Genomic DNA, 25387 nt, shown 5'->3' with positions numbered 1-25387 from the left:
TCTCAACAAGATCATTTCAAGAGGTTCAGGATTTAAAAGAAAGTCATATCCTGTGTTTCAGGATACATACGCTTCTGCTTCTTATCAACAACATTTCCCAAGTACCACTATTATGTCATCAATTTGCTTGTTCTCAATATCCTAACATCACTTAAGGCACTCACTGGTTTTAGTTGACTGAAAGGACACACTCTGCAGGTTCTCATGTCATAAAATTGCACTGTGATTTTTCCTTTTGGAGTAATCCTTGTCACCGTGCCTTCTCCAAATTCATCATGAACTACTTGGCCACCTAGCCGCAACCGACTGTCTATTCCACCAATAACTGCCAAAACAGCCATCAGGCCTCCTACTTCTGGAGTCTCAGAATCAGGAAAACAGTCTTCCAACGCAGCCTAGTAAAAATGATTACAATCTAGTTAAACTACAAGGAGCAGTTCCCTCAGCAGACTATATGCACATACATATATAATCATAAATTTAAATATTTTTGCACATAAGTTTAAATATTTTTGCACATAAAAATCAATGCACATATGGGATATTAAGGCAAATTGAAAGTTTAAGAAATAATTTTAAAACTTCATCACAGTGCTAATTGAAAAAAGTGTAATTGACTGAATTAATTGCTTTCTTTTTAAAAATAACAAATGAGTTGATTGTAAAAATATGGGAACTACCCCTTCTGACTCTTTTCCTGCAAAGATGTGGGTGATGGAGTTTAGCTGAGAGTTGATATACTTGTTTATGAGTCCATTCCACTGGCTCAATGAATGCAAAGTCCTCAACAGAGCAACAATCTCTTCAGCTAAAGTACTGCTGTGAGTTGCCGTCAAGGAGGCCTGAGGCCTAGCTTTCCTCCTCCTCAGAGTAGATTCTGCAAACAAACAAATACAGTATAGAAGAAATGAAAGAAAGCTAAGATAAAGTTACATCTATGAAAGATGAATGGGCCAAGAACTGTATCAATGAAGACAACTTTATCAATGACGACAAAATATTTTCTTACCTCTGAGCAGTGGGATATCTGAAGAACATGTAGTCAGCAAGCTACCCAAAAACCCAAATAATTTTTCCACAAGGAATTTCATATCCCGTGACCTTTCCGTTTTATCCCAGGAGGGAAGCACTGCTTGTAATAAGTGCACAGCAAGGATCTAAAACAATGAAACAGCATTAAAAAAAAAAGAAATGCACACTACTTATTAAAAATAATGGCTTTAAAACAAAACATTTGTTTTACATTTCATTGGTAAAATTAATTAAGGTTCCACTGCATCCATACATTCAATCATATTAATATACACACTTTCCTAAAAAAGAGATTGCTTGCACCCATCTGGAATCAGCACAGAAATGTATACATGCTTAAATTAATGCAGGACAACCTGCTGATTTCAATAGTTTTTATCCTCAGATGGGTATATTTCGGTTACTGCTATGCTAGAACTGGGTTTATTAACCCCAATTATGCCATATGTGCTGGAACAGGAACATTAGAAGAGCTCCTTGCAAAACTAAACTGTTTTTCAGTTTTCAGAAAGGAAATGGTTCACAGCCGGAAATAACGAAAATACTGTAGGGGTGAAATGGAGGCTGAAGAAAGTGGTGAAGCTGCTTTCATTCCTTCCAGTTGGACATGGATAAGCCTGTTAGATCTACCTATCTTCCTTCATACTCCCTGTGGGGATGACACGTAGCTATATTGGAAAGCCTCCCCTATTTTATTTATTTATATTTATTAGTCAACTTTAGATAACTACTCATCTCATCAAAAGCGAATCCTGAAGGCTCCTTGTAGAAATAGAGCCGCCCCGAGTCTTCGGAGAGGGGCGGCATACAAATCTAATAAATTGAATTGAATAAATTGAAATGGATATATCTTAAACCCTACTAAGTTCAGTGACTCTAGGAACAGATTTTCTATTTCAAACAACATGCTGGCCATGTTCTCATCTTATTTTCCCTGCGCACATAAAGGATGATAATTTGCAGTTAAAACCTCTTTTGCCATAAGCTTTCCTTTAGCTGAGGTTCACATTTCTCCAAGTCTCTATTTCTACGAAGAACCTTCAGGATTCGCTTTTGACGAGATGAGCAGCTATCTAAAGTTGACTAATAAATATAAATAAATAAAATAGGGGAAGCTTTCCAATATAGCTCTGTGTCATCCCCACAGGGAGTATGAAGGAAGATAGGTAGATCTAACAGGCTTATCCATGTCCAACTGGAAGGAATGAAAGCAGCTTCACCACTTTCTTCACCCATACAGTATTTTCATTATTTCCGGCTGTGAACCATTCATTTGGTTTGATAGTGTCTCCATATTCTCATCACTATGGCCCCCACTCCAGCACAGAAGAGAGAGAGAAAATCTATGCTTCCTTTTGTTAAATACAGTATTAAGTCATGGCAAGTTTTCAAAATGTGAACATGCTATGAATATTCCCTCCCATTTATTCTTTGAAAATAAGGTCTGCAATGGCACATGCTTATAAATTTTCCCAGATTTTTCCAAAAGGATTACAAGTTAAAATATCTGTTCATAAACAGAGAGAGGGATCTAGGGTCTGTTGCCCATATATATTTTCCATGTCTTGAGCACTCTTAACCAATATGTTTAGGTCCAACCTGCACCAATTCTCATGATTCTCTCATATCTAAAGTAGATACAAGGACAAAGCCACACTACATCTTCTAAGACACCTGCTTCTCAATTATAACAAAGCTATAAAAGACAGCTTTAAAACTATACCATGAATCAACCACTGATCATTAAAACATTATATACTGTTACCTGTCGTTGGAGAGATGCAGCAGTGAATGAATCATATCCCTCTACAATTTTCATTAGCAGCGTTATCCATTGTGATGTACTAAGAGTGCTGCACATTTGAGGCATCAGTGCTATACTTCGGATGAATCCCAGGGTACACCAGTTCCGGTGTTGTTCTTTGTTAACTAATGTGTTTGGCAAGGAAGCTGCAAATAATTAACAATGACTGAGTAGTAATCAACATTGGTGTAATCATAGTTCTGATTAAACGGTAGAAATCCCTATTGCTCCCCACTCTCTGCTCCTCTAAAAGATGGGGAATATGGGCCTTAAAAGGGAGGAGACTTCTTCCCTTTTTCTTATGACTAGAGGGGGAAACCAATTAGATTCAATCCTACCTAGTTTAAGTTTTCAAAACCACCTGTTCTATATTTCATTTTACTTTACTGTAAAGTATCTAAACAAAAAGAAAAACCCTCTAACAAACAATTATAAAAGAAAAGCATTAAAAAGGAAATTACATCAAAGATCTTTCATTCTGTAAAGGATGAACATTTAAGGCACAATAACTTCTGACTAAACTTCTGAAATGTCCGCTTGTCTTTAAAGGTTACTTATTTATGGAACCGTCCCTTGCCGCATACCTTCCAGAGACCTATAAGAGCACACAGAGTTGGCCTCCTCCAGGTCTCGTCAACTAAGCAATGCAGGTTGGCAGGACCACAGGGGAGGGCCTTCTCTGTTGCCGCCCTGGCTCTATAGAATCAATTCCCCCACGATGTCCATACTGCTCCCACCCTATTGGCTTTCCATAAGGCCACAAAGACCTGGCTTTGCCGGCAGGCATGAGGGCCATGAAACAACAACAATCATGGCCAAATTGTATGAATGTCTACTATGCATGTTGGGTTAGTTTATTATGTTTATTATGGTTTTTATTAGGTTTTATAACTCAGATTTTATATTTGACTTCTTTTTACTGTTTTTGTATTTTAGACTGTTGTAAGCCATCCTGAGTCCTTCGGGATTGGGTGGCATAGAAGGTGAATGAATGAATGAATGAATGAATGAATGAATGAATACGCAGCCCACATACTAAATAGCAGCTGTTATGTTTGTGCTTTGAGTTCTGCACTGGCTTTTAATAGGTTTCCAGACACAAGTTTAGACATACCAAGTCCCTTACAACTTGTCATTTAATTACCTACAGTACAAGTTTCACCTGTGTTTGATCATGTCAGGAAAAACAACCAATAAATCTTCTCTTCTGGGAAGTAAATGGGAAAAGCTAAAATGTACTGCTTTTCAGAGGTGTTTATTCTCTGAAACAGGCTCTCCAATGAAATTAGTCTGGTCCTCTCTGGTTTCATTCAGAAAAAACCATTCAAAATTAAAATTAAAAAAATTAAAAAAATTATCTTCTATACAGAATTTACAGCTTGTGCAGTTAATATGTCTGAATATAATTAACTGCTATTACTATTTCTGAGGTGGGAGATTATAATTCTGTGACTTATAATTATATTTTTTTCTGTGTGGATTAGTTCATCCTTGTCTAGATCATTTTACCAGATTGTGCTAGGATAAACATGATGAATAGAAAGTAAGAATATAATGATGAATAGAACAAAAGTAAGAATATAATACATTGGATTTACATGATTTTTCTGTCGTGCCACTTTCTACCAGCATGCGGAGCAATCCACACAAAGTTCTCGTTGCTTCATTCTGCATGACTTCAGCGTGAAGGCCAGCAGAAAGGCAAAGGGTTTGCAGAAGGTTCACTGTGCTGGTCAGCATCATGGAAGTAGGATGGAGATTTTTTTCAGCGTGTTCTCCTTCTAAAACAAATATCATAGTAAATTACTCAAAACAAGGTCAATGTATTTCAGCTCTCTCGTTTTTAATCACTCTACATCAAGTTAGTAATATAAACTTCATAGTTTAGTTATGACCAGAATAAAAATCACATTATTTCCTCAAGAATAGATGTGTTAATCACAAAAGAAGATGGACTATCAATTTATTTTATAATGTATGTCAAAACAAACACACTAGCTAACACTGCTAGTACAAATAACAAAGAAAAACAAACAGAAGGAACTCTCATGTCTTTGAAACATTATAGGGGAGCAAAAAGATAAATGATAAAGCTTTTGATTCACATTACAATATACTAATATATCATCCTTTAACGATACATGAATAACTTCAAAGAGGATAATAATAGAATTCTAGACAACCTATGACTCATCGAATCATCCTCTTAAAGATACTTTTCTTACCTAAACAGAGAAATAGAATGACCACAGGAGGACAAAATGTCAGTGAGAGCAATTTCCACTTTTTTGTTGGCTTCCCCACTGAGTTTATGGGAAATTGGCCATGACCTACCTACCTTCCTACCTTCCTTCTTTCCTCCCCTCCCTCCATCCCTCTCTCTTTCTTTCCTTCCCATATTACCATGCATTTTCTTTTAATATTTTGAGTCTTTTGATTGAAAAAAGAGAGAAGACAGAAGAAAATTTGATGTGATTACATCCATTCCCACCATAGAATATGTAGGTACTAAAATGCCAGTGACTTCAACTCCAAACTTTCTTACCAGAATCATCCTCAGTGTCAGAGTCTTCAGTTGCAGGTTGTGAAACAGGAGGAGGTTCGGCTAGCTTCAGATCATACTTCCCCTCTTTTCCCATCCGGTAAGAATTGGTACTGCCAGTGTCCCACTGCACTCGAATCCATCCATCTTCACCCAGTTCTCCAATTACTCGTCCCAAACCTGGAGGAGGCCCATCCTTAGAAATGCAGAAATGTTTAAAATATGCAACAATCAAGATTATATTTTCAAATTCAATTGATATGTTTGTTTATTACACGTTTATGTCATCCATCTCCCCCACAAGGTGATTCTGGGCAGCGAATTAAGGCAAATAAGTGCAACACTGACAAAGTAGTACCTGGTCACCCCACTTCCAATCTACTCCTCTCATCACTCTAGTACCAATCTTCATCATGACTGCCAATTCTGGTCCTGAAACAGGAAGTTGAACTGGAGTGCTTTCCTTCCTGGACTCTTCTAGGACTGTGGCAGAAACACCCCGGGATGCAGCAATCATATCTTCTTCCACATTATCGGAGCTAGGTCCTAATTCAACAGCAACAGATTTACTGAGATATACACCTTGCATGTAGCCACTAATAAATAAATTCTAAAACCACTAAAATATTTGCACAAAATAGGAAACAATGAAAAAGGGTTTTTTTCCTAAATTCTGAGCAGAGGAGGAAAAAGCTAAAGGAAGATAGATCTGCAAATACCTATTAGCCTCAGTGTGGTTTGCATTAATGCCAACATGCCAGAATTGAGAAGAAGATTCAAGGTATTTGCACCATGTTGTAAAGTTAACAAGTTAAGCATGACCAATAAAAAACGTGCTTGTGGGACAGTTCCAAGACTTGGTCCTGCAGGATTCTCATTGGTTATAGTCTGCAGAGGAACAGGCTGGATCCCTAGGTGAAAAGTGAAAGAAACCCAAGATATTTATTAGCTTAAATAAATGACCTACAGATTTTTACTATTATTTTGCCTGAAGTTCTTTTCTGGTTGCAGACAATACAGTAGAAACTCCAAAACACACACATACAGATGTAAGATTCCTCTAATACATTTTATCTCAATAGACAATGCAGATATAAATAACCAACTTTTCAAACAAGGAATCAGGTAATTAAAACTTCAGGATATATCAGTGCAGCTCTTCTATTTTTGTTTATTTAATAAAAGTGTCTAAATAACTCAGAAGCAACTAGGAAAGGCAACATAGATATAAATCTATACGACACACAACTCATTCTCTCTCCATGTCTATTATATTATCGAAAGAAAAGGAAGCTTATCAGATATCTTACAAGATATAACTGGCAGTTATACTTCAAAATTTAAATTACAGTTTGCACTATCATACAAATTCATGCACGAAGCACCAGTGAGTTTTAATAAATCAAAGCACAGAGTAAATACCTGGAAGGACTCACCTAATTCTTTAAATCTGCTATTAGCATCAAGCAAAATGTTTCTAACATTTTGAACAGCCCACGAATACAACTTTCCAAAGGTAACCTCCAGAAGCGTGCGGTTAAAGGGTGGAATGAGATCAACATCCCTTAAGCAGTCTGTTAAAGGTTCTCTTTGTAGGTTAAAAAATAAAAATAAAAAATTTCAGGATTTTGTAAATATAATCTAAAGTATTACAAACAGAGCATATCCTGCACTAGCAAACCTAACGTAGCTATACTCTGTTTTTTTCAAAAGGCTTCAGATTACTGATGCACTTTATATTAGTTCTAAGAAAGTTAGGTGCTCCATGACACTTCAATGCTGCTCTAAGATTATGATTTATGTTTTCTTCATTTAGCACAGATCTGCTATACTATACATGTAGTCCTCAACTTACAACAGTTCGTTTAGTGACTGCACTGAAAAAAGTGACTGATGACCATTTTATACACTTATAACCATTGTAGCATTCCCATGGTGACGAGATTTACATTTGGATGCTTGACAACTGTTTGATATTTATTATGGTTGCAGTATCCTGGGGTCACGTGACTATTTTTTGCAACCTTCCAACCAGCAAAGTCAATGTGGAAAGCCAGATTCATTTAACAACCATATTAGGAATTTAACACATGACAATTGCAGTTATTCACTTAACATACGTGGCAAGCAAAGTCGTAAAACAGGACAAAACTCCCTTAACAAATTTCTCACTTTAGCAACATAAATTCTGGGTTCAATTGTGTTCATGAGTCGAAGAATACCAGTATTACCCAAATCCCTTCCCATTTCTGTCTCAGTTCTCAAAGCTGTAGTCTTGAATTTATGTTCCATACCACCATACTACAAAATGCCTAACAAAACTGGAAGATTACCCGATAATAATTCCTTCTGGAATAAGTCTTTGCCATCCACAGAACATAGCGTATTGCACAGAAGGCAGCAAGAAGCTTTTAGCAGCCAATTTTAGAATGGTGTCAATCCCCTCTAATCGAACTTCAGCTCGCTCTAGCTGCAAAACAGAGATAAAGCATCACCTCTTTATAAGTTTCTTAAGCAATACATCCTCAGCCACAATAAAGAAAATATAGTTTACCTGTTTTAGTAAGCACTTCCTCATTTTTTCTACATCAACAGGTTCCTCTTTCAGAGCAAATTCAACTATGGTGTTGAGTAAAGCAGACTGGGGATATAAGCCTTGGACGTTTTGCTTCAGCCACTTGTATTTGTGAACACCTGTGACTGTATTTATCAGTGGCTGCCATTTATCCTAAGAAATTAAATGTACATTACTAATAATTGAGATCTCAGGCTGAAAACAATGTTAATGACCCAAATAACACATTGAGATATTGAATCTTACAACTTCATGCTCCAAGGGCAAAGAAAAACTTTAAAGATACATCTGATAATGAACACAGCAACTCAAAAATACCAGAGTGTTTCATCTAAAAATAACCCCACAAAGTGAATTGAATATAAAAATTCCATAGTTATCAACAAGAAGGCTATTAAAGACACAGAATATTGCCTTTATGACCTTTTTTGATGACTATAGTCACCTACATGGCTACATAATTCATGCAAAGTAGATGGGAGCTATAGATGACTGGGAATTGGGCTTTCTTTTTTGAATGAATGGGATTTTTCTTTTTCATCTTTTTTTAATGTAAAATTTATTTGAAGGCCTATGCTAGATTTTGCATCTCACAGCAAAAATTAGTTTCCGATAACAGCAGTGTGTGTGTGTATGTGAGAGAGAGAGAGAGAGATCTGAAAGCCACACATACACACATTTAGAGTTGTATATACCCATCAGATGTAAGTTATGGAAAGTAATATTTGATAAGGATATTCTGTGTATAGTTTAAATGCATAACTTCCATTTCCTCTTAGGGCCTTCAGCAGCTTGTGCACATAAACATACATAAAAATATGCCAACTAATCAGGTTCTGATTAGAAAAATATGCCAACTAATGAGAACAATCTTCCCACAACTCATACTTACTTACTTATTCATTGAATTTATTTGCCACCTATCTAGTAATGAAACAACTCTGGGTGATTTACAGCACTTAGGATGTATACACAGAGATTGCATTAAAGTGGAGTGTGTGTGTTTATAAATATTCAGCAACATCTACATCTTACTGCATGCATCCTTTTTTGTATTTACCTTAGGTGATTTGACGGACAAGGGCCTTTTATCAGTTGTCACTGGACTATGAGATATCATACATGACTCTCCCAAATCACTTTCCTCATTTCCAATTTTAGATTCTTCCACATCAGAAGTTTCAGACTTTTTAGGAGCTAGCAGGAAAGAAAAGATACTTTAAGGAAAACCCAGAGATGCAAAACATAGTAATTGAATAAATCTATATTTCCTAAGAAGCAAAACTTTACATTTTGTCTAGGCAAAAAAATCACTACCGAAGTACATAGCAATCTATTCTTGCTACTTGCATTATGTTTTGAGTTTACAATATGGATCCCATTAGGAACTGGACATACAAGCAGTGATGGGGAAATGATTGTGCCATTTTTTAAAAAATTGAGGTAGGTATAAAAAACTTACTTAGAAACAATCCAAAATTCATTGTATTCTACTACGTCAGCAAATAAGAATCACATCTTCTCCAGCACATCCCCTATAAATCATATTTAAGTCATTGTTTTACCTTTCTTTTTTCTCTTATCTCTAATTATCTTCTGGACTACCCTTCTCCATTGGGGTAAAGAACTAAGACTTTTAAGTTTGGACATGATAGAGAGATCATTGCACACTGCTGGGCGCAGTTCATTGAAGAGAAATCTCAAGCGTTCAATAACAGGAGCACAGACTTCTTTATAAGATCTTCCTTGTTCTTGATGGGTCTTAAAATAATAATGCACATGAATCAGTCCATAATTTAATTAGTAACAGCAATTATTAGTACTAAGAAAGGATGCTGTTGACTCCATACTTACTTTGATAAGTGAACATTTTGCTTGATAGACAACACGACAAACATCTGCTACAGATTTTGGAAGTATTCGGTGTTTCCCTTGGTCAACTCCAAGCATAACAGGATAAACAAGAGAAAGTGCTACATGACCTTTAGAAAAGAATAAGCAAAAATATATTAGGAAATGAAATGCTACAATAAAATTATCAGACAATGAGTTCTTTCTTCCTGATACCGTGATCTTAAATGGTTTAGAATTTTCGCTTTTAACTGTTCTGGAATAAGATAAAAGACAACTATTTCCCCTACTCCACAGCTATAGTCTGCTGCCCCACTTAACAAACCAAAAATATATTATTTTTCCAGTGCACAAAAAAGTTTAAGAGCATTAACAATTTAGTTAAGAAAGTTTAATAGGATTAGGAAGAAAAGTTACCCAAGTATGTGCTAGACCAAAGCCCCCCCCCCCCTGGGCTGCAGCCCATTCCGAACTGGACTGGGAAAGCAGTGCGCCCATGCAGGGGAAACCATCCCATCTGCTCCCTCAATGCCCCCACTAGTCCGCCAAGCTGGAAAGGTTGGAGACCAATGTGTTAGTCTAAATAATTTGCCATTTTGATTTCCCCCATAGCAAAGAATGTGATGGGATAAGCATCTCCATCCTTCTTAGTACCTTTTTTGCAACAAAGGTAAGCATATTTTCCTCTAGATTTACAAGCCCACCCCGCTCAAACAATTCAACAATTTGAAACAACTCAACAATTTGGAAGCATATTGACTAAATCCATATTGGGAAGAAACAAAGATTTTTGCATTTTTCCATTGCCCCAAGATAGAGGATCTTCTGAAATATTTAAGAATCTGTCTATTCTGTTTCAGCTTATATTGAAGGCTGGAATGTGAAAAGGTTGTATTACCATAGTAACCCCAATTTTCCTACACAATCTTATATTCCAAATGGAACCTAGAATAATAAGAAGCATTTTGACTGCCATTTGATAATATACAGCACTTTGCTCATGACATGCTACAGCAATGTAACTTCTAATAAGTTGTTAGCATCTCACATCTAATTGCATTTAATTATTGTCTCCTTTGTCTCAGTGCCCTATAATTTTTACAGTGCTACTCTGAGATAACTGTGTGCCAAATACAAATACCTAAATCTTCATGCTTGAGAAGGCAACATAACAACAGACGTCCTACTTCTTCTACTGGGTGCTCAGGAGGGAATGTAATTGGTGTTGTCAAATGACACTGTTTGCAGTACCTCTCGACTTGACATAAGAAGTCCTAGATATTAAAAAAAAATACACTGAGCAGGGTTTATGACATTGTAGTAATCGAACAAATGCAATTCAATGAAATCTAATAATTGAATATCACATGTTGGAATATTATACACTGCTCAAAAAAATAAAGGAAGACTTAAACAACAGAATATAACTCCAAGTAAATCAAACTTCTGTGAAATCAAACTGTCCACTTAGGAAGCAACACTGATTGACAATCAATTTCACATGCTGTTGTGCACATTCAACATTGTGCAGAACAAAGTATTCAATGAGAATATTTCATTCATTCAGATCTAGGATGTGTTATTTGAGTGTTCCCTTTATTTTGGGGGGGCAGTATATATCGGAATCTCTGAATAATTGCTTCTATTAACTAGGTTTTATTGCTGGGTCACTTCTGACTAACAAGTTTTTTCAGTCAGCTCCATAGATTTTCAATTGAGTTAAGGTCTGGGCTATTCCCAGGCAATTCCAGTAGTGGAATATGATTATCTTAAAACTCCCCAAAAAAGTGATGTTATTAGCCATCAAACCTCAAAAATACACTTACCAAAAGGGTTTCCACAATTTTGGCTGCTACTTTAGATGGAAACATATCTTCCTGTTATGATAATAACTATTCTTACAATTCATTAAGGCAAAAAAAAAAAACCACTTAAAAGTAACTGTCAGACAAGCAGTTTTATAGTTTAATTTAGTATTCTTTAACTGTAGTTTTTTCAGAAGTGGCAGAAGTTTCTAGTCTAGTCAGTTGGTACAGTTATGCAGGATATTATTCTTGCATGATCTAGAATACTAGACTCAGCTTTACTTTCAGAACATAAAAAGCAGATATGGGAAAGGGAACTCTGAAAACATTAGAAAGAGAAATAAGGTCATCACAAAGGATGCCTTTATTAGATATTTGTTCCTTTTTAAAAAAAAATTCAGGCTTTCCTATCTATCCCAAAAGTGATTATCGCCAATAACTGTATCAGTATCATAAAAACAAGGACTAGGAGCACCCAATGGCATGCATTTTATATTGTTTTGCAGCAGTGTTATTCCAAACAAAGTTTTCTCTCCTGGACAAGTTGAGGTGGAGCATTTGTATTAATCATTTAGTTGATTGGCCAGTCGCTTTAGTCTGGTACTGGGATTTTCATTGATGGAAAAATTTAGCTTGTTTAGAACATAACATTTGATGTTTGGTGTTTCTTTTCAAAATCTGATTTGTATTTAATTTTTTTTTACTATGATATTTGTTTTTGAGTTTCAATTTCTTCTGAAATTTGTACTGTAGTTCTGAATTTCTGCTGATATTTGTGCAACTCCAACAAGTGATGTTATAAAGTTCAAAAACCTTTTGTATAAGTTCTTTAAAAGTTATTTTTCTTTTAGCAGGATCTGGTTGCCTTTAAAAAAAATATTTTGGGATGGGCAACACTTCTGGCACCTATTCCTGGAATAAACAAATTCCATTCATTACAGCAATTATGGCCTTGATAGGAAAAACTCAGCACCTTCCATAAAAACCCATTTATTTTCACTAATATGATGTGTTTAGACCTGTTAGCTTTTATTCGTAACCCTAAATAGTATACCATAATTATCTCCAAAATACTGTTTAAAACTTGTGATATTAAACACTTTGGTGTAACAATGGAACAGTCCAAAGTTTTATAAATGCCAACATTTAAATTAGCAATTCTTGTGCCCGGAAAAGCCCATCTTTATTCTTAAGACAAAGTATTCTTACCTTCACAGTGTGATCCTGAGTATTGTTGTCTGCAATCGCTTGCAGAAAAGGCTGTGAGTGGTCAGTCAAAGTTAGTCGATGGGAATACATCTTTGACTTGTTTGGTGTGGTGTTGCCAGGAGAACTACAGTGGTCTTCGTCCTTTTCTTCATTGTAACTATAATGTATCTGACTAGTTTGCAAGCCTCCAGAAAAAATAGAGGACTTTAACCACTCTATAAAGAAATACATTTAAACATATTATTTTATCATATTATTTCTGTAGCTTTAAGTAATTATTTAAAAATAAACTTAAAAGAAAATCATTCAAAAGCAGAAGTTTCTTTAATTGTTAATAAATTGTTCTTTTTTTTTGTTACTGCCAAATTTTAAGGGATAAGCTTTTTAGACAATATGAAAAATGCATTATGACATCTATTTTTTTTGTCTATATAATTCTAGTATTCAAGCTTCTAATACCAAAGCAACACTAGTTCAATAAAATATATTCCCAACTGGAAATATTTCCCATAGTCTTATACACTTCATTCTTTGCTAAATTTTAAACAATTTTTGTTCATTTATATTAAAAATGCCAAGGAGTAAACCTGATTTTAAAACAAACAAACAAATAATGCAGTATATCATAGAGACCTATGTATTTCTATAATCTTAAAAATTAGCTCTTATTTTTAATAAGTTTACTGAATTATAGAACATAGACCAAACCTTATATATATTTACATTTGTAATAAAACTCTAAAAATTCTTACTGGCACATTCAATCTCCACTGGAGAAAGTGGTGTACTCATTGCTAGATAAGAAGCATGTAGACCAAGAAGTAGGGCTAAATTTCTTTCAGTGTCTATGAGAGGAGATGAGAGACTGCCAGTGTCTGGTGTTGTGATCACTTCCTGATCAGGCTACAGAAAGAGAAAATAAAACCAGAAGCAATCCATGATGAATAAACTATGATTAAATAGTGATGATCACACTTCATCAATAACTTTAATGTAGCATTTAGCTATAGCAATATAAAGCCAAAACATATTGGTGACACAGGGAAAATTAATGAAGGAAGAAGAATTATCTAGAGAGAGCAAGAATAACAATAAATTCAGAAAATCATCATTTCTATTCCTTTATGTCAACTGCAGTGAAAGAACTAAAGGTCAAAAAGTTTATATATTATATATGTAATCTGTGTAGCTGGGTTTTTCAGTGTGGAGCTAAATTATTCTTTAAATTTGCACAGAAATAAAACATATAATAATAATAATAATAATAATAATAATAATAATAATAATAATAATAATATAATTTATTGGATTTGTATGCCGCCCCTCTCCGTAGACTCGGGGCGGCTAACAACAAGAAATAGAAAGCTGGTACAATTTTAAATTTATACTGCAGAAATTGTAAGAATAAAACAAAATTTAGCTTTTAAAACATTAAGTAAATCAGAAAGGGTAACAATTGTTCCAGGATACTTCTGAATTTGACTTCATTTAAATTAAATGCATCTAAATCATATTTGGATTAACTAGGAATTATTTCCATAAATGGCTTTCATAATCCAATCATCTGAATTATATGCTTTGAAACTATAATAATGATAAATTATAATTTAAACATAGGTAATCATTGACTTATGACTGATCACTTAGGGACTGTTTAAAGTTACAACAGACACACACCCTCTTCAAAAACTTAATTTAACAATTCATGGGTTCATATAACAATGAGTCCTGGTAGTGGTTAAAGTGCAGTATTGCAACATTCAAATAATGCTTACACTGTAAACCATCCAGAGAGTGCTATTAAGTACTATCTGGCAGTGCATAAGCCTAAATGCTATTGCTATAATGGTTGCGATCATAGAGAGCAGGGGTGGATGTCATTAAGTGAGATTGTCTCACTTAGCAAACTTCGCACTTGTAATTATAATGAGCAGGCTCCATTATGGTCATAACTCAAAGACCTTTTGTACCAATACAAGAGATTTTCAGAGGAAAATAGAAAGATGAGCTGTCAAAGTCAGTGTCAGACCAAAACCATTGTTTGATTTTGAGACTCTGGCCTATCACATATTAGAATCTAGAATGTATTAGTGCTGTCGGAATTTGGGAGGGTCTGTTGCTTGAGGGTTGTAGAGTTGTAGCCATAACAAATTCCTTTTAGATTCTCAAGGTCATCCTTTGTTCAGCACCTGCCCAGAAGTTGATGGGAGGACCGGACATGTTAGCAGAATCAAACTGGGCCTTGTGATGAACTTTTGGGTGTGGGAACAAGAGATTAAACTTTAAAATGGATGGAGAAATCCATGGGACTTCAGATTCGGGTTTCTCCCAGATGTGTCAACATGGCTCTGCTAATAAATTGGAACTTGGAGGAAGTCTATGTCTTAGACTCTGATTTAATTTCAGATGCTATTTGAAATGCTGACAGTCAGTGTCCTTATGAACCTAAAAGGAAATTGAATGAATTCATAATTCTTCAGTGTGATGTGAAAATGCAGATACATGACATACTTGTTATGGAATAGGATTCAATAAGACTATTCTTTTATCTTACTTGGCTCAAGTTTGAGATAATTTAAGGTTGTTACCTCCATATATTGGCCAACACAGAAAGCATGCATTGATTCTTTTGTATCCTCAAACTGCAAAGCTGCCTCCAAAGCAACAACTGGATCTTCTCCTGCAAACTGGGCTAAAGAAAACAGAAAGCAATCAGTTTAGAAAGCACAGCAAATGAACTTGATATTGAGTTTGATATTTGCTTTGATAAAGTAGTAGAATCTCACCAAGTATTCCACTCCCTGTTAATGACTGGGTTTGAAAATCTTTTATATCATACACTTTGCCATCAATCACTGTCCAAAAGCCACCATCTTTATTGTGGTTTTCCAAGTCAGCTTTTCGAATAAGCGTCACTTCCTCATTATTTCTGCTATTCTGCCCCGTAAAGAATGTACCTAAGAGATGAGGAAAAATGTTAACTATAATTTGTGATTAACTCTCCAATTGAAAGGAGTAAAACCAAAGAAGTATGTAAGCATAACTTAATCACGTATTCCCCTATAAATATATTTTCTAGCATGCTTTTTCTAAAATTGTAGATTTGAAACACCCATTTATGCCAACTTCCCATTTAATTCAGGAATCCAAACTGTAAATGCATCCAAAGATGAACGAGAGCTAGCTTTCTCATTAGGAAGTAGGGTTTTTAATAATTCAATCTGAATGGGACTTCAGACTGTTATACCATGCTCTGCATTCTAAAAAGTAATAGATACAGCTTTCTTGCAGAATGCTATCACATCTCCCACTCATCTTTTTCCTTAGCTAAACATACTATATGTTCTTAATCTTCTAGCAATTGACAATCCCTAGAACCAAGAACAGTGCTTATAAAGGGATCTGTTAACTCAAAATGGAGAAAAACACCTAAAACCTACTTGAAGGTTAAAAACATTTTAAATATTTTCAGGAAAGAGCATACCCATGATTCCAGGCCAAGCTAAGTCTTCATTGTCATCTCTCTCTTTACCAGGAGCTAACTGGTTAAATCTGTCCAGATGTTCTAATAAGCCAGCTAATAAAGGAATCGCTCCAGCTTCCTGAATAAGTCCAGGGTTTTTACTGAGAAGGAGTACTACAGATACCACTAACTCTGGAAGGAGTACACCTAAAGAGAACAAAAAATTTAGTAAAAAGATAGAATAATATATTTTGTCCATCCTCCCAATACATTTCAAATGTCTTCAATCCAGACTTGTAAATCAGCAAAACGATAAATTAGGGCATTTTTGCCCGTTCTTATTACACAGATTGTCTTCAATAACAACATTTCCATTTTTTAAGGGTACTCCCCCTTTCTTGCCACAATCCACATTTATGGATCTAAATGTGTGCAATTAGATTTATGTCCATTAGGTTTCTTATGTTTTACTTATTATTCCAAGTGACAAAATGGAATTAAAACAATGCATCGGTACCTGTTAAATCCCCATCTACAACACGAGATACTTCTGCAAAATGCCTATGGCTAATAGAAGCAATGCTAGTTGCTACAGGCAAAATATCTCCAATGTGTGTACACAAAAGGGCTGTGTATTTCTTTAGCAGGGAACCAACTCCTAGAAGCTCAGGACCTGTCAAGAAATAGAGGTGTCACATTCTGTTCATCATCATAGTATTTAATTTCAGCAAAAGTTAGAGGACACTCATGTGAAATGGATGTCTAATCCAATAGCAAGTACATATTTCAACTTCTCTCAAGATGCTATAGGACACTGCATGCCAAAATTACTAGACAAAAGAACAGATTCCCCCCCATTCCATCTCTTTCCTAAACAATTAATTCCCCCAATACTGTCAAACTATCTAGTAGAGCTATATTACTATTATCCTTCTCGTCTTTCCTGTTGTGGTTAGCTCTGTCCCAGCTCCTGCCCCAAGGAATGTGCAGGTGGATGTGGGGGAAACATCCACATGCCGCAGGCCTGTTTTGCTCCCAATGGAATCTGCCAATGAAGCCTCCTCTGACCAAGGAAGCGTGAGTGACAGGGAAGAGGGGAGTTTGGCAGACAGCCCAGGAGATCAATCATCTGTATCGTCCCTGGATTCTGAACAAGAATTAATGACACATCCACGCATGCATAGAGTGATGCATAGGAGACAACAACTGAAGGATTATTACAAGAGAAAATGAGGCCACCTGTGGTGGGGGGGGCTGCTGTAATTAGTGCTACAGATAAAAGTGCAGCCTGGTGTTTTAGCCTCATGGCAGTTTATCTGATTCATTGTTTCGTCAAGATTGTGGTTTTTGTGCTGTTCAAGATTGTGTGTGGACTCTCTGGACTTTAGAATTGGACTCAATTTCCCAGTTATTGGGTGAGCAATTGGATTGCATTTAACCTGTGCCTTGTGTGTACCAGAAAATCCCTTTGACATTTAAAAAGGGAGCTGTTTCTGTTTTTCTGTTTATAAAAACTTTTGGGTTTTCCTTTCATCGTGTGGTGTGTGTCTTCCTGGACTAATTACCCTGTAATTACGGGCGGTTGAAACACACCAGCAGAACATTTCCTAATACCTATTTCCTTATCTTCCTATACTTTTGTATGGTTTGTATGATTATTACTAAGTGCGAAATCTTATTATTTCCGATTGATATATTATGATTGTTATCATGATTTATCACTTGTTGCTTGTATGTACAGAGAACTATTGTGTTGTGTTTGGGCCTGGGCCAGCTGTTGCCCCCACAGATGGAGGAGACGAGGCATACAGTGACTGTGAAAGCCTGGCTGACAGCCAGGATGATGCAGCTGACAGCCAGGAAGATGTAGCCAGCAGTCAGGAAGATGGGGCAGAGAGCCAGGACGAATTGGCAGACAGTTCAGGGGAAGGGGCTGGCAATTCGTCAGACAGTCTATCCTATCTCAGCTCGTCTGCAGGACAATACATCAATTTACGCAGCCGTAGGGCCTTACAAAGAAGGGGTCGCTTTAAGAAGTAGGAGAAACACACCTGGGCTGGGTGTGGTTCCCTTAATGAGGGCTAAACAGCATTAAAAGGGAACGGGGCCAAGGCAAACTGTGGCTGATTATCTGGGTGGTTTGTGGTTTGTTCCTGCTCTGAAGTTCCTGCTCTGAAGTTCCTGCTCGTGGATTGTACTACAGTGTTGCGAGAGTTGAACGCTTTGGGACAAGCTGCTGCTTTTGTGCTGTGAATATTCAGAGACTTTTGGACTATTTCTGCTCTGTGACTTTTGTATGGGTTGGCTTTTCACTGAATTTTGTAGCTGATTGAATTTTGCAACGAATCCTCTTGGTTTCTCCTGATAGTAAGGACCATTTGCTTTAGTCTTTTTTCTTTACTGTTTAAATACAAGTTTGCTGATAAACTATCCACGTGTGTGTTTGACCTTCTTTTCTGGACCATTAATCATTGCTTGAGGCCGGTCAGGCAGAACATATTGCACCAGAGACAAATTCCTTGTGTGTCGAATAAAGAATGATATTCTATTTTATATAATTTCAACACTTTTTTTTTTTGCCATACTTACTGTATGTATTAGAGACCTGTCCAAAATGATTTCCTGGATATAGCTTACTAACAAGCAAGCGCTGAAAACGCAGCAGTAAGTCCAAAGAAGCAGATCTTTCTTTACTATATTGTTCATGGTCTAAACAAGAAGAAATGGGACGAGCCACCTCTTTCAATTTTGCAATAGTCTGTGAAGCAATGTTCCTAGTGGAAATAATATTTTTAAAAGGCGTTAAAAAGTTGAACAAAACAGATCACTAACCAACTCTTCAATAATATTTCATTGATTTTTCATAAAGACAGTATTTGGCATCATAGTCCCAAATCTGTAATTACAAGGATTATCCACAAAGTAAGGTTACAAGGCACGTAGCTTTTGCGGGGAATGTTTGCAGGAGAAGTTGGTATTACTATCGTGTAGTGGGAAGCCAGCGGAAGAGAATGAGCAGTGCCAGTAGTCAGTAAATAATCGACTGGCGATGTGGTGAAGGTTAGAGATGAGCGTTCACATTCCGTTTCCCTCCAAGTACACTGTAATTCGCAATCTGAATGTGAAGGGCATGAACGCTGCTGTGATAGTTGCTCAAGAGTTGTGCATGATGGGTGCCCAAGATTTTTCTCGCCAATTGCTGAGTTTTGAAATTTTGGCTGAAGGAGAATGGGTATGGCACCACTACACTGATTGACATTTGCTCTTTGGAGTATGGTGATAAACTCAAGTTCCATCTTCTGTCACTATGCAGTTGAGAAAACCCTCACCTTCAATCTCGAAATGGTCAAGAAATTTTCAGGTGGCACTGACTCTGTCGATTTTTTGTACTTCAGTAAGCATCTTGGGCACCCATTGCAGCAGCATTCATGCCCTTAGCATTCAGGTAGTGTATTAGAGCACGTACTTCACACTTGGGAGGAAAACAGAATGAGGACGCTCATCTCTAACCTTCACCACAGCGCCAGTCAATTATCTACTGACCACTGGCACTGCTCATTTTCTTCCGCTGGCTTCCCGTTACACAATAGTAATACCAACTTCCCTCACGAACATTCCCCGTGAGAGCTACACGCCTTGTAACCTTACTTTTCAGATAACCCTCGTATATCTTCCTCATTCCACTTCCTAGTGTTTTGTTTCTATGAAAAATAAGTGTCAACATAAAACAATGATAAACAAGTACAGTGGTACCGCTACTTAAGAACTTAATTCGTTCCATGACCAGGTTCCTAAGTAGAAAAGTTTGTAAGTATAAGAAATTTTTCCCATAGGAATCAATGTAAAAGCAAATAATGCATGCAAACCAATTAGGAAAGTAATAAAAGCTCGGAATTTGGGTGGGATGAAGAGGAGGAAGAAGAGGAGGAGGACAGTCGTTGCCGAAGGAAGAAGGTGAGGGGAATAAAAAAAATCCAAAATTATAAGGCTTAAAAAAGGGGGGGGACTCTGAGGCAGTGAGGAGGAGCACACGCCTCCCATAAACCCGGCGCGAAGTTGCCTCCCATACACTGCGCCAGAGAGAGAAACCCAGGGGGAATGGCAGGAAACTGGCCAGGCCTTCATGCCGCTCTTAAATTTCCTGGGAAATTTTTCCTGGCTCGGGTTCTTAAGTAGAAAATGGTTCTTAAGAAGAGGCAAAAAAATCTTAAACACCCAGTTCTTATCTAGAAAAGTTCTTAAGTAGAGGTACCACTGTATTGTTTTCAAACATTGTGTAATATAACTCTTACTTTGAATCATTTATAGATCATGTAATCTATAAATCAAATAAATAAAAACAGAAACTTGAAATTTTATAAAATACAACCTTGAGAATATTACATATAAAGAATATTTTTCTTATTAAACTTCAATGTATTAACCATAATCTTACAATGTCAAAAGTTGCTTAAATAATCAATCGAAAATCTACTTAATATATACAAATGTTTCAGTTATATCTATTATTGTTCATAAGCAACAGAGAATAATTTGCACAAACACACAATCACAAAGATCCTTCTTTGGACAAAGAAGTAAATCAGCCATCCTGGAGAATAACAAGAGGCCATAAAGTAAAGCCTACGGGTAACTTTTAAAATGTTTTTTACACAAAGAATTGAAAAATCTTTTTTTTTTCTGCCCTGAAATTTACTTGTAAACCTGGGAGTGGGATAATATGTAGTTTAAGAACCTCTGACCTAAGGGCCTGGCTGTGACCTATATCTCTAAAACAAAACAAAAAGAAAGTTAAACCCCAAAACATGCTACAATCTGATATCAAAAATCCTGTTTTAAAAGCAGAAGAAAATTATCCAGACTTGCACAAGTTTACAGCAGATGTACCCTTAATCAGGACACACATAAAATGATTTTTAGGCTTGTCTTTATTCTCAACACAGTATGCTTCTTAGAACAGTAGACAAAAATGAAAAAAAAAAATCAAAAAATCAAAAAAATGAAGAGAAATAATAATTCTAACACGTCTTTGTTATCAAATCAGAATACCTCAATAGTTGCTGGATTAATTGAACCAAGGGCAAGCTTTGTTTTCCTGCAGATTCATAGATCCCGGTATTAATGAGGTCTTTATCTAATGGTGTCTTGTTCCTGTGAAGTGTTGATGCATTCGCTTCCTGCTCATCAATTTCTTTTTCTTTCTGAGCTTCTTTTTTTGCCTCAATATCCTACAAAGCAAAAGATTTAAGTGAAAGCACTGAACATTTTCATTGTTATGTCCATTAAATAAGAGATGTAATGCCCCAGTCCCTAATGATTTATTCACTTTCTAGCTTCCTGTCTTTTAGATTAATCTGCAACTCTACCACTTCATAAAGCCCATATGGCTGTGAGACATAAAGCAAAACAAAAAGGAATCCATAGATTTTTTAAAAAATCCAATCACATCTAACTTCTTACAACTGCACAGACCTATTAGTGTAATTTACCGTATATACTCGAGTATAAGCCGACCCGAGTATAAGCCGAGGCACCAATTTTTGCCACAAAAACTGGGAAAACGTATTGACCCGAGTATAAGCCGAGGTTAGAAAATGCAGTGGCTACTGGTAACTTATAAAAATGGAAAACAATAAAATTACATTAATTGAGACATGTTTTAGAATATTTATTTTAAAGAAAACCAGTAAACTAGCTCTGTAAATTTAAAAGAGGGTAAACAAATTAACAATATTAACAATAAATTAAAAAGTAAAAAAAGTAGCTCGATCAGGAACAAAGCTAAAACCTAAGAGTTAAAATCCTTCAAAACTGGATTCCTTCTCATCATTAATTGGATTTACATTATTGTTCTGTTTTTATATATGCTGTGAGCCACCCTGAGTCCTTGGAGAGGGATTGCATACAAATCCAATTAAATAAATAAACAAACAAACAAATAAATAAGTGTATCCAAAGAAGAGCTTCAGCATTAGCTGCTGTGAGGTTATCAGCATAGAAAACCAAATAGATAGATAGATAGATAGATAGATAGATAGATAGATAGATAGATAGATAGATAGATAGATAGATAGATAGATAGAAATAGATACAGATAGATAGATAGATAGATAGATAGATAGATAGATAGATATAGATATAAAGATAGATAGACAGACAGACAGACAGAAAAATAGATAGATAGATAGATAGAAATAGATACAGATAGATAGATAGATAGATAGATAGATAGATAGATAGATAGATAGATAGATAGAAAGAAAAATAGATAGATAGAAAGATGGAAAAATAGATAGATAGAAATAGATACAGATAGATAGATAGATAGATAGATAGATAGATAGATAGATAGATAGATAGATATAGATAGAAAGATAGATAGACAGACAGACAGACAGACAGATAGAAAAATAGATAGATAGATAGATAGAAATAGATACAGATAGATAGATAGATAGATAGATAGATAGAAAGAAAGAAAAATAGATAGATAGAAAAATAGATAGATAGAAATAGATACAGATAGATAGATGATAGATAGATAGAAATAGATACAGATAGATAGATAGATAGATAGAAAGAAAAATAGATAGATAGAAAAATAGATAGATAGAAATAGATACAGATAGATAGATGATAGATAGATAGATAGATAGATAGATAGATAGATATAGATAGAAAGATAGATAGACAGACAGATAGAAAGATAGATAGATAGATAGATAGATAGATAGAAATAGATACAGATAGATAGATAGAAAAATAGATAGATAGAAAAATAGATAGATAGAAAGATAGACAGATAGAAAAAGCATTCCTCTCCAGCTCTGCCTCATAACACATTATTAGATCCTATCCAAGCAAGGACAGCAACTACCACAAAATACCATTTTTTAAACAGTTTAAATCCTTTCAAAGGAGGGGGAGGAGAATCTGACAGCAGGGGGCCTTTTTAATCCGACTAAGGGCAATGCAGAGAGAGCAAGGAATAGTTACTCTTCCCCCCTCTCGGTTGGAGCAAATGGCTGCCTGTTTTGCTTGAGCCAGGGAGAGGAACTACGGCGTGCGAGAGGGGACAAAAGCTGGTGCCTCCTCGCTCTGGCTCAAGCAATGGCGCCCTCGTGTGGTGACTTTGTCAATGACCCGAGTATAAGCCGAGGTTGTGTTTTTCAGCCCATTTTTTGGGGTGAAAAACTCGGCTTATACTCGAGTATATACGGTAATTAATAAAGAAATAATTTGCCACTGCCTTCTCTCAGGATTTTTTTTTGCTTCAGGTCTAGGCCATAATCCTAATATTTCCTGTAACATCCAAAGAGGCTTAATCTTGCTTACCTTTCCAAAATTAATCATGCTGACTACACGCAAACATCAAGATATCAAATAAGCCACTATGGTCCAAGAAAAATTCTAAGCTTATTAGGTTGGAGAAATGTGATTATTTGAGTCACGTGTCGGAGAGTTATTTAAAGTTACTAGTACACTCTAAAACAAAATGGCTCTCTTGTCTTGTTTAAGCAGAAATTTGTTTTTACTGCATAACCTAAACTCTGCCTACCCCCCTACAAACACTGTACCACATTACATTGATGGATTTTGCTGGTGAACCAGAAACTAAGACCTCCAACACGAATATGAATACAATCAGGCTTAGAAGTAAAATAAGCACCTTAAACTGAAGTTAGAAATGAGTAATTAACTAATGTAAATCATGTAAAATAGAATATTAATATATCCTGCAACAGTCATTTCTATATTAGTTGCAGTTTGGATCTGTTGTTGTCATATTAGCATAAATGGGTTAAAAATGCCACCTGTATAACTACATACAGTATTGCCTCAGGAACAGATTTGGCCCTCTAAGTTGAATTTAACCATAATCCTTTTTTAAAGATTATACGGTTTCCCCTATCCATAGTACTTCTAGTTAATGGGGCAGACTATTCAATAATCTGTGTATACCATGTATTATCAATAAATGACAATCCTTTCCCCTCCTAAGCATTGCTAGCCTAAACATTCATAATTTATTTCAACAAAAATGATAAAACACAGCAAAGTTACTTTGTAAACAAACGGGTTTTTCCAATCTGTAATGAACACAAAGCCAACCTACCTGAATTTCTGCAGTAATAGCAGCATTCAGTGCAGATTCCAGACCCCCATCAGCCATCAAACTTCCAACCAGGAGATCAATCATAAATCTACGACCTGGACTCACATTTGTTTCATTCCCTGAAACTAAAAGTTAACAACATTTTTGTAATGTAAGATGGATTTACAATGTCTTTCTTAGTGTTATCTTCACATATCTGTGAAGGAAGCATACCTGCACTGGGTAAAAGTGCTGAAAGAGCTCTTGCTCGTTCCTCTGCCGTTGGTAGCAGCACAGACCATCCACTTTGTAACACTGCTTGGGCAGCTGACTGCACAGTATTAAGCACACCAGCATTACTTGCTAAAGTCACTACTGTCTGCTTCAAATTGTTGAGCAAGACGCTGCCTAACCCCAAGCCAAGGCATTCGGGATCAACTTGGTGACTAATTGCAGCATGAAGCTGAAAGACAAACACAGACAACTTATAAACAATGAAACAAATTCAATAAAGAATTATAATGTTGCAAATTAATCACACATATTTGTGAATTTTAAACATTTACTAAGGAATGTACAGTGATCCCTCGATTTTTGCAGGGGTTGCGTTCCCAGACCGCCCGCGAAAGTCGAATTTCCGTGAAGTAGAGATGCAGAAGTAAAAACACCATTTTTGGCTATGGACAGTCAAAAACTACCCCCCCGCGCACCCTTTTCCAAGGCCACGCAAGGAGCCGGGCTTGAAATTGGGGGCGGGGAGCGACGAAAGTGCGGAGGCCGGCAAAGATTGTTTTGAATGTCGACTGCCCCCGCCCCCCCAACGCCTCTGGCCCCCTCACTGCTACTCCGTTGCCCGCCCAATCTGCCCCTTTCACCGGCTTTCTTGGGGCACGGGTCCTCCTGCAGCAGCGTTGGTGGCTACGGCTTCTCGTCCTCATTCAGCCGCTAGCCGCTCTGAGCACTTTGAGAATGCCCGCCCTGCCCCTCTCACAGTCCCTTAGCTGAGAGTGC

The 25387-nt window shown here is 36.3% G+C and overlaps 1 protein-coding gene across 1 annotated transcript in view; it reads right to left on the bottom strand.

Annotated features, from left to right (window-relative positions):
• The window catches only part of HERC2 (HECT and RLD domain containing E3 ubiquitin protein ligase 2), a 143630-nt gene that overhangs the window by 76194 nt on the left and 42049 nt on the right, over positions 1–25387 (bottom strand). Inside the window, exons 18-42 of the mRNA XM_070750922.1 lie at positions 24611–24839; positions 24398–24522; positions 21331–21509; positions 18871–19055; positions 16799–16954; positions 16303–16488; positions 15605–15775; positions 15407–15510; positions 13571–13721; positions 12819–13033; positions 10946–11078; positions 9808–9935; positions 9519–9714; positions 9014–9150; positions 7933–8106; positions 7712–7848; positions 6815–6966; positions 6098–6289; positions 5737–5924; positions 5382–5574; positions 4435–4617; positions 2798–2982; positions 1010–1157; positions 681–877; positions 165–395 (exon numbers count right to left, since the gene is read on the bottom strand). Of these exons, the coding sequence (XP_070607023.1) occupies positions 165–395; positions 681–877; positions 1010–1157; positions 2798–2982; positions 4435–4617; positions 5382–5574; positions 5737–5924; positions 6098–6289; positions 6815–6966; positions 7712–7848; positions 7933–8106; positions 9014–9150; positions 9519–9714; positions 9808–9935; positions 10946–11078; positions 12819–13033; positions 13571–13721; positions 15407–15510; positions 15605–15775; positions 16303–16488; positions 16799–16954; positions 18871–19055; positions 21331–21509; positions 24398–24522; positions 24611–24839 (4275 nt within the window). The remainder of the gene's footprint in view (positions 1–164; positions 396–680; positions 878–1009; positions 1158–2797; positions 2983–4434; positions 4618–5381; positions 5575–5736; positions 5925–6097; positions 6290–6814; positions 6967–7711; positions 7849–7932; positions 8107–9013; positions 9151–9518; positions 9715–9807; positions 9936–10945; positions 11079–12818; positions 13034–13570; positions 13722–15406; positions 15511–15604; positions 15776–16302; positions 16489–16798; positions 16955–18870; positions 19056–21330; positions 21510–24397; positions 24523–24610; positions 24840–25387) is intronic.

This window comes from Erythrolamprus reginae, chromosome 4, assembly GCF_031021105.1.
Source record: "Erythrolamprus reginae isolate rEryReg1 chromosome 4, rEryReg1.hap1, whole genome shotgun sequence".
Lineage (NCBI taxonomy): Eukaryota > Metazoa > Chordata > Lepidosauria > Squamata > Dipsadidae > Erythrolamprus > Erythrolamprus reginae.
The sequence above is the reverse complement of the archived record's forward strand: the minus strand, read 5'-3'. Positions and strand labels throughout refer to the sequence as shown.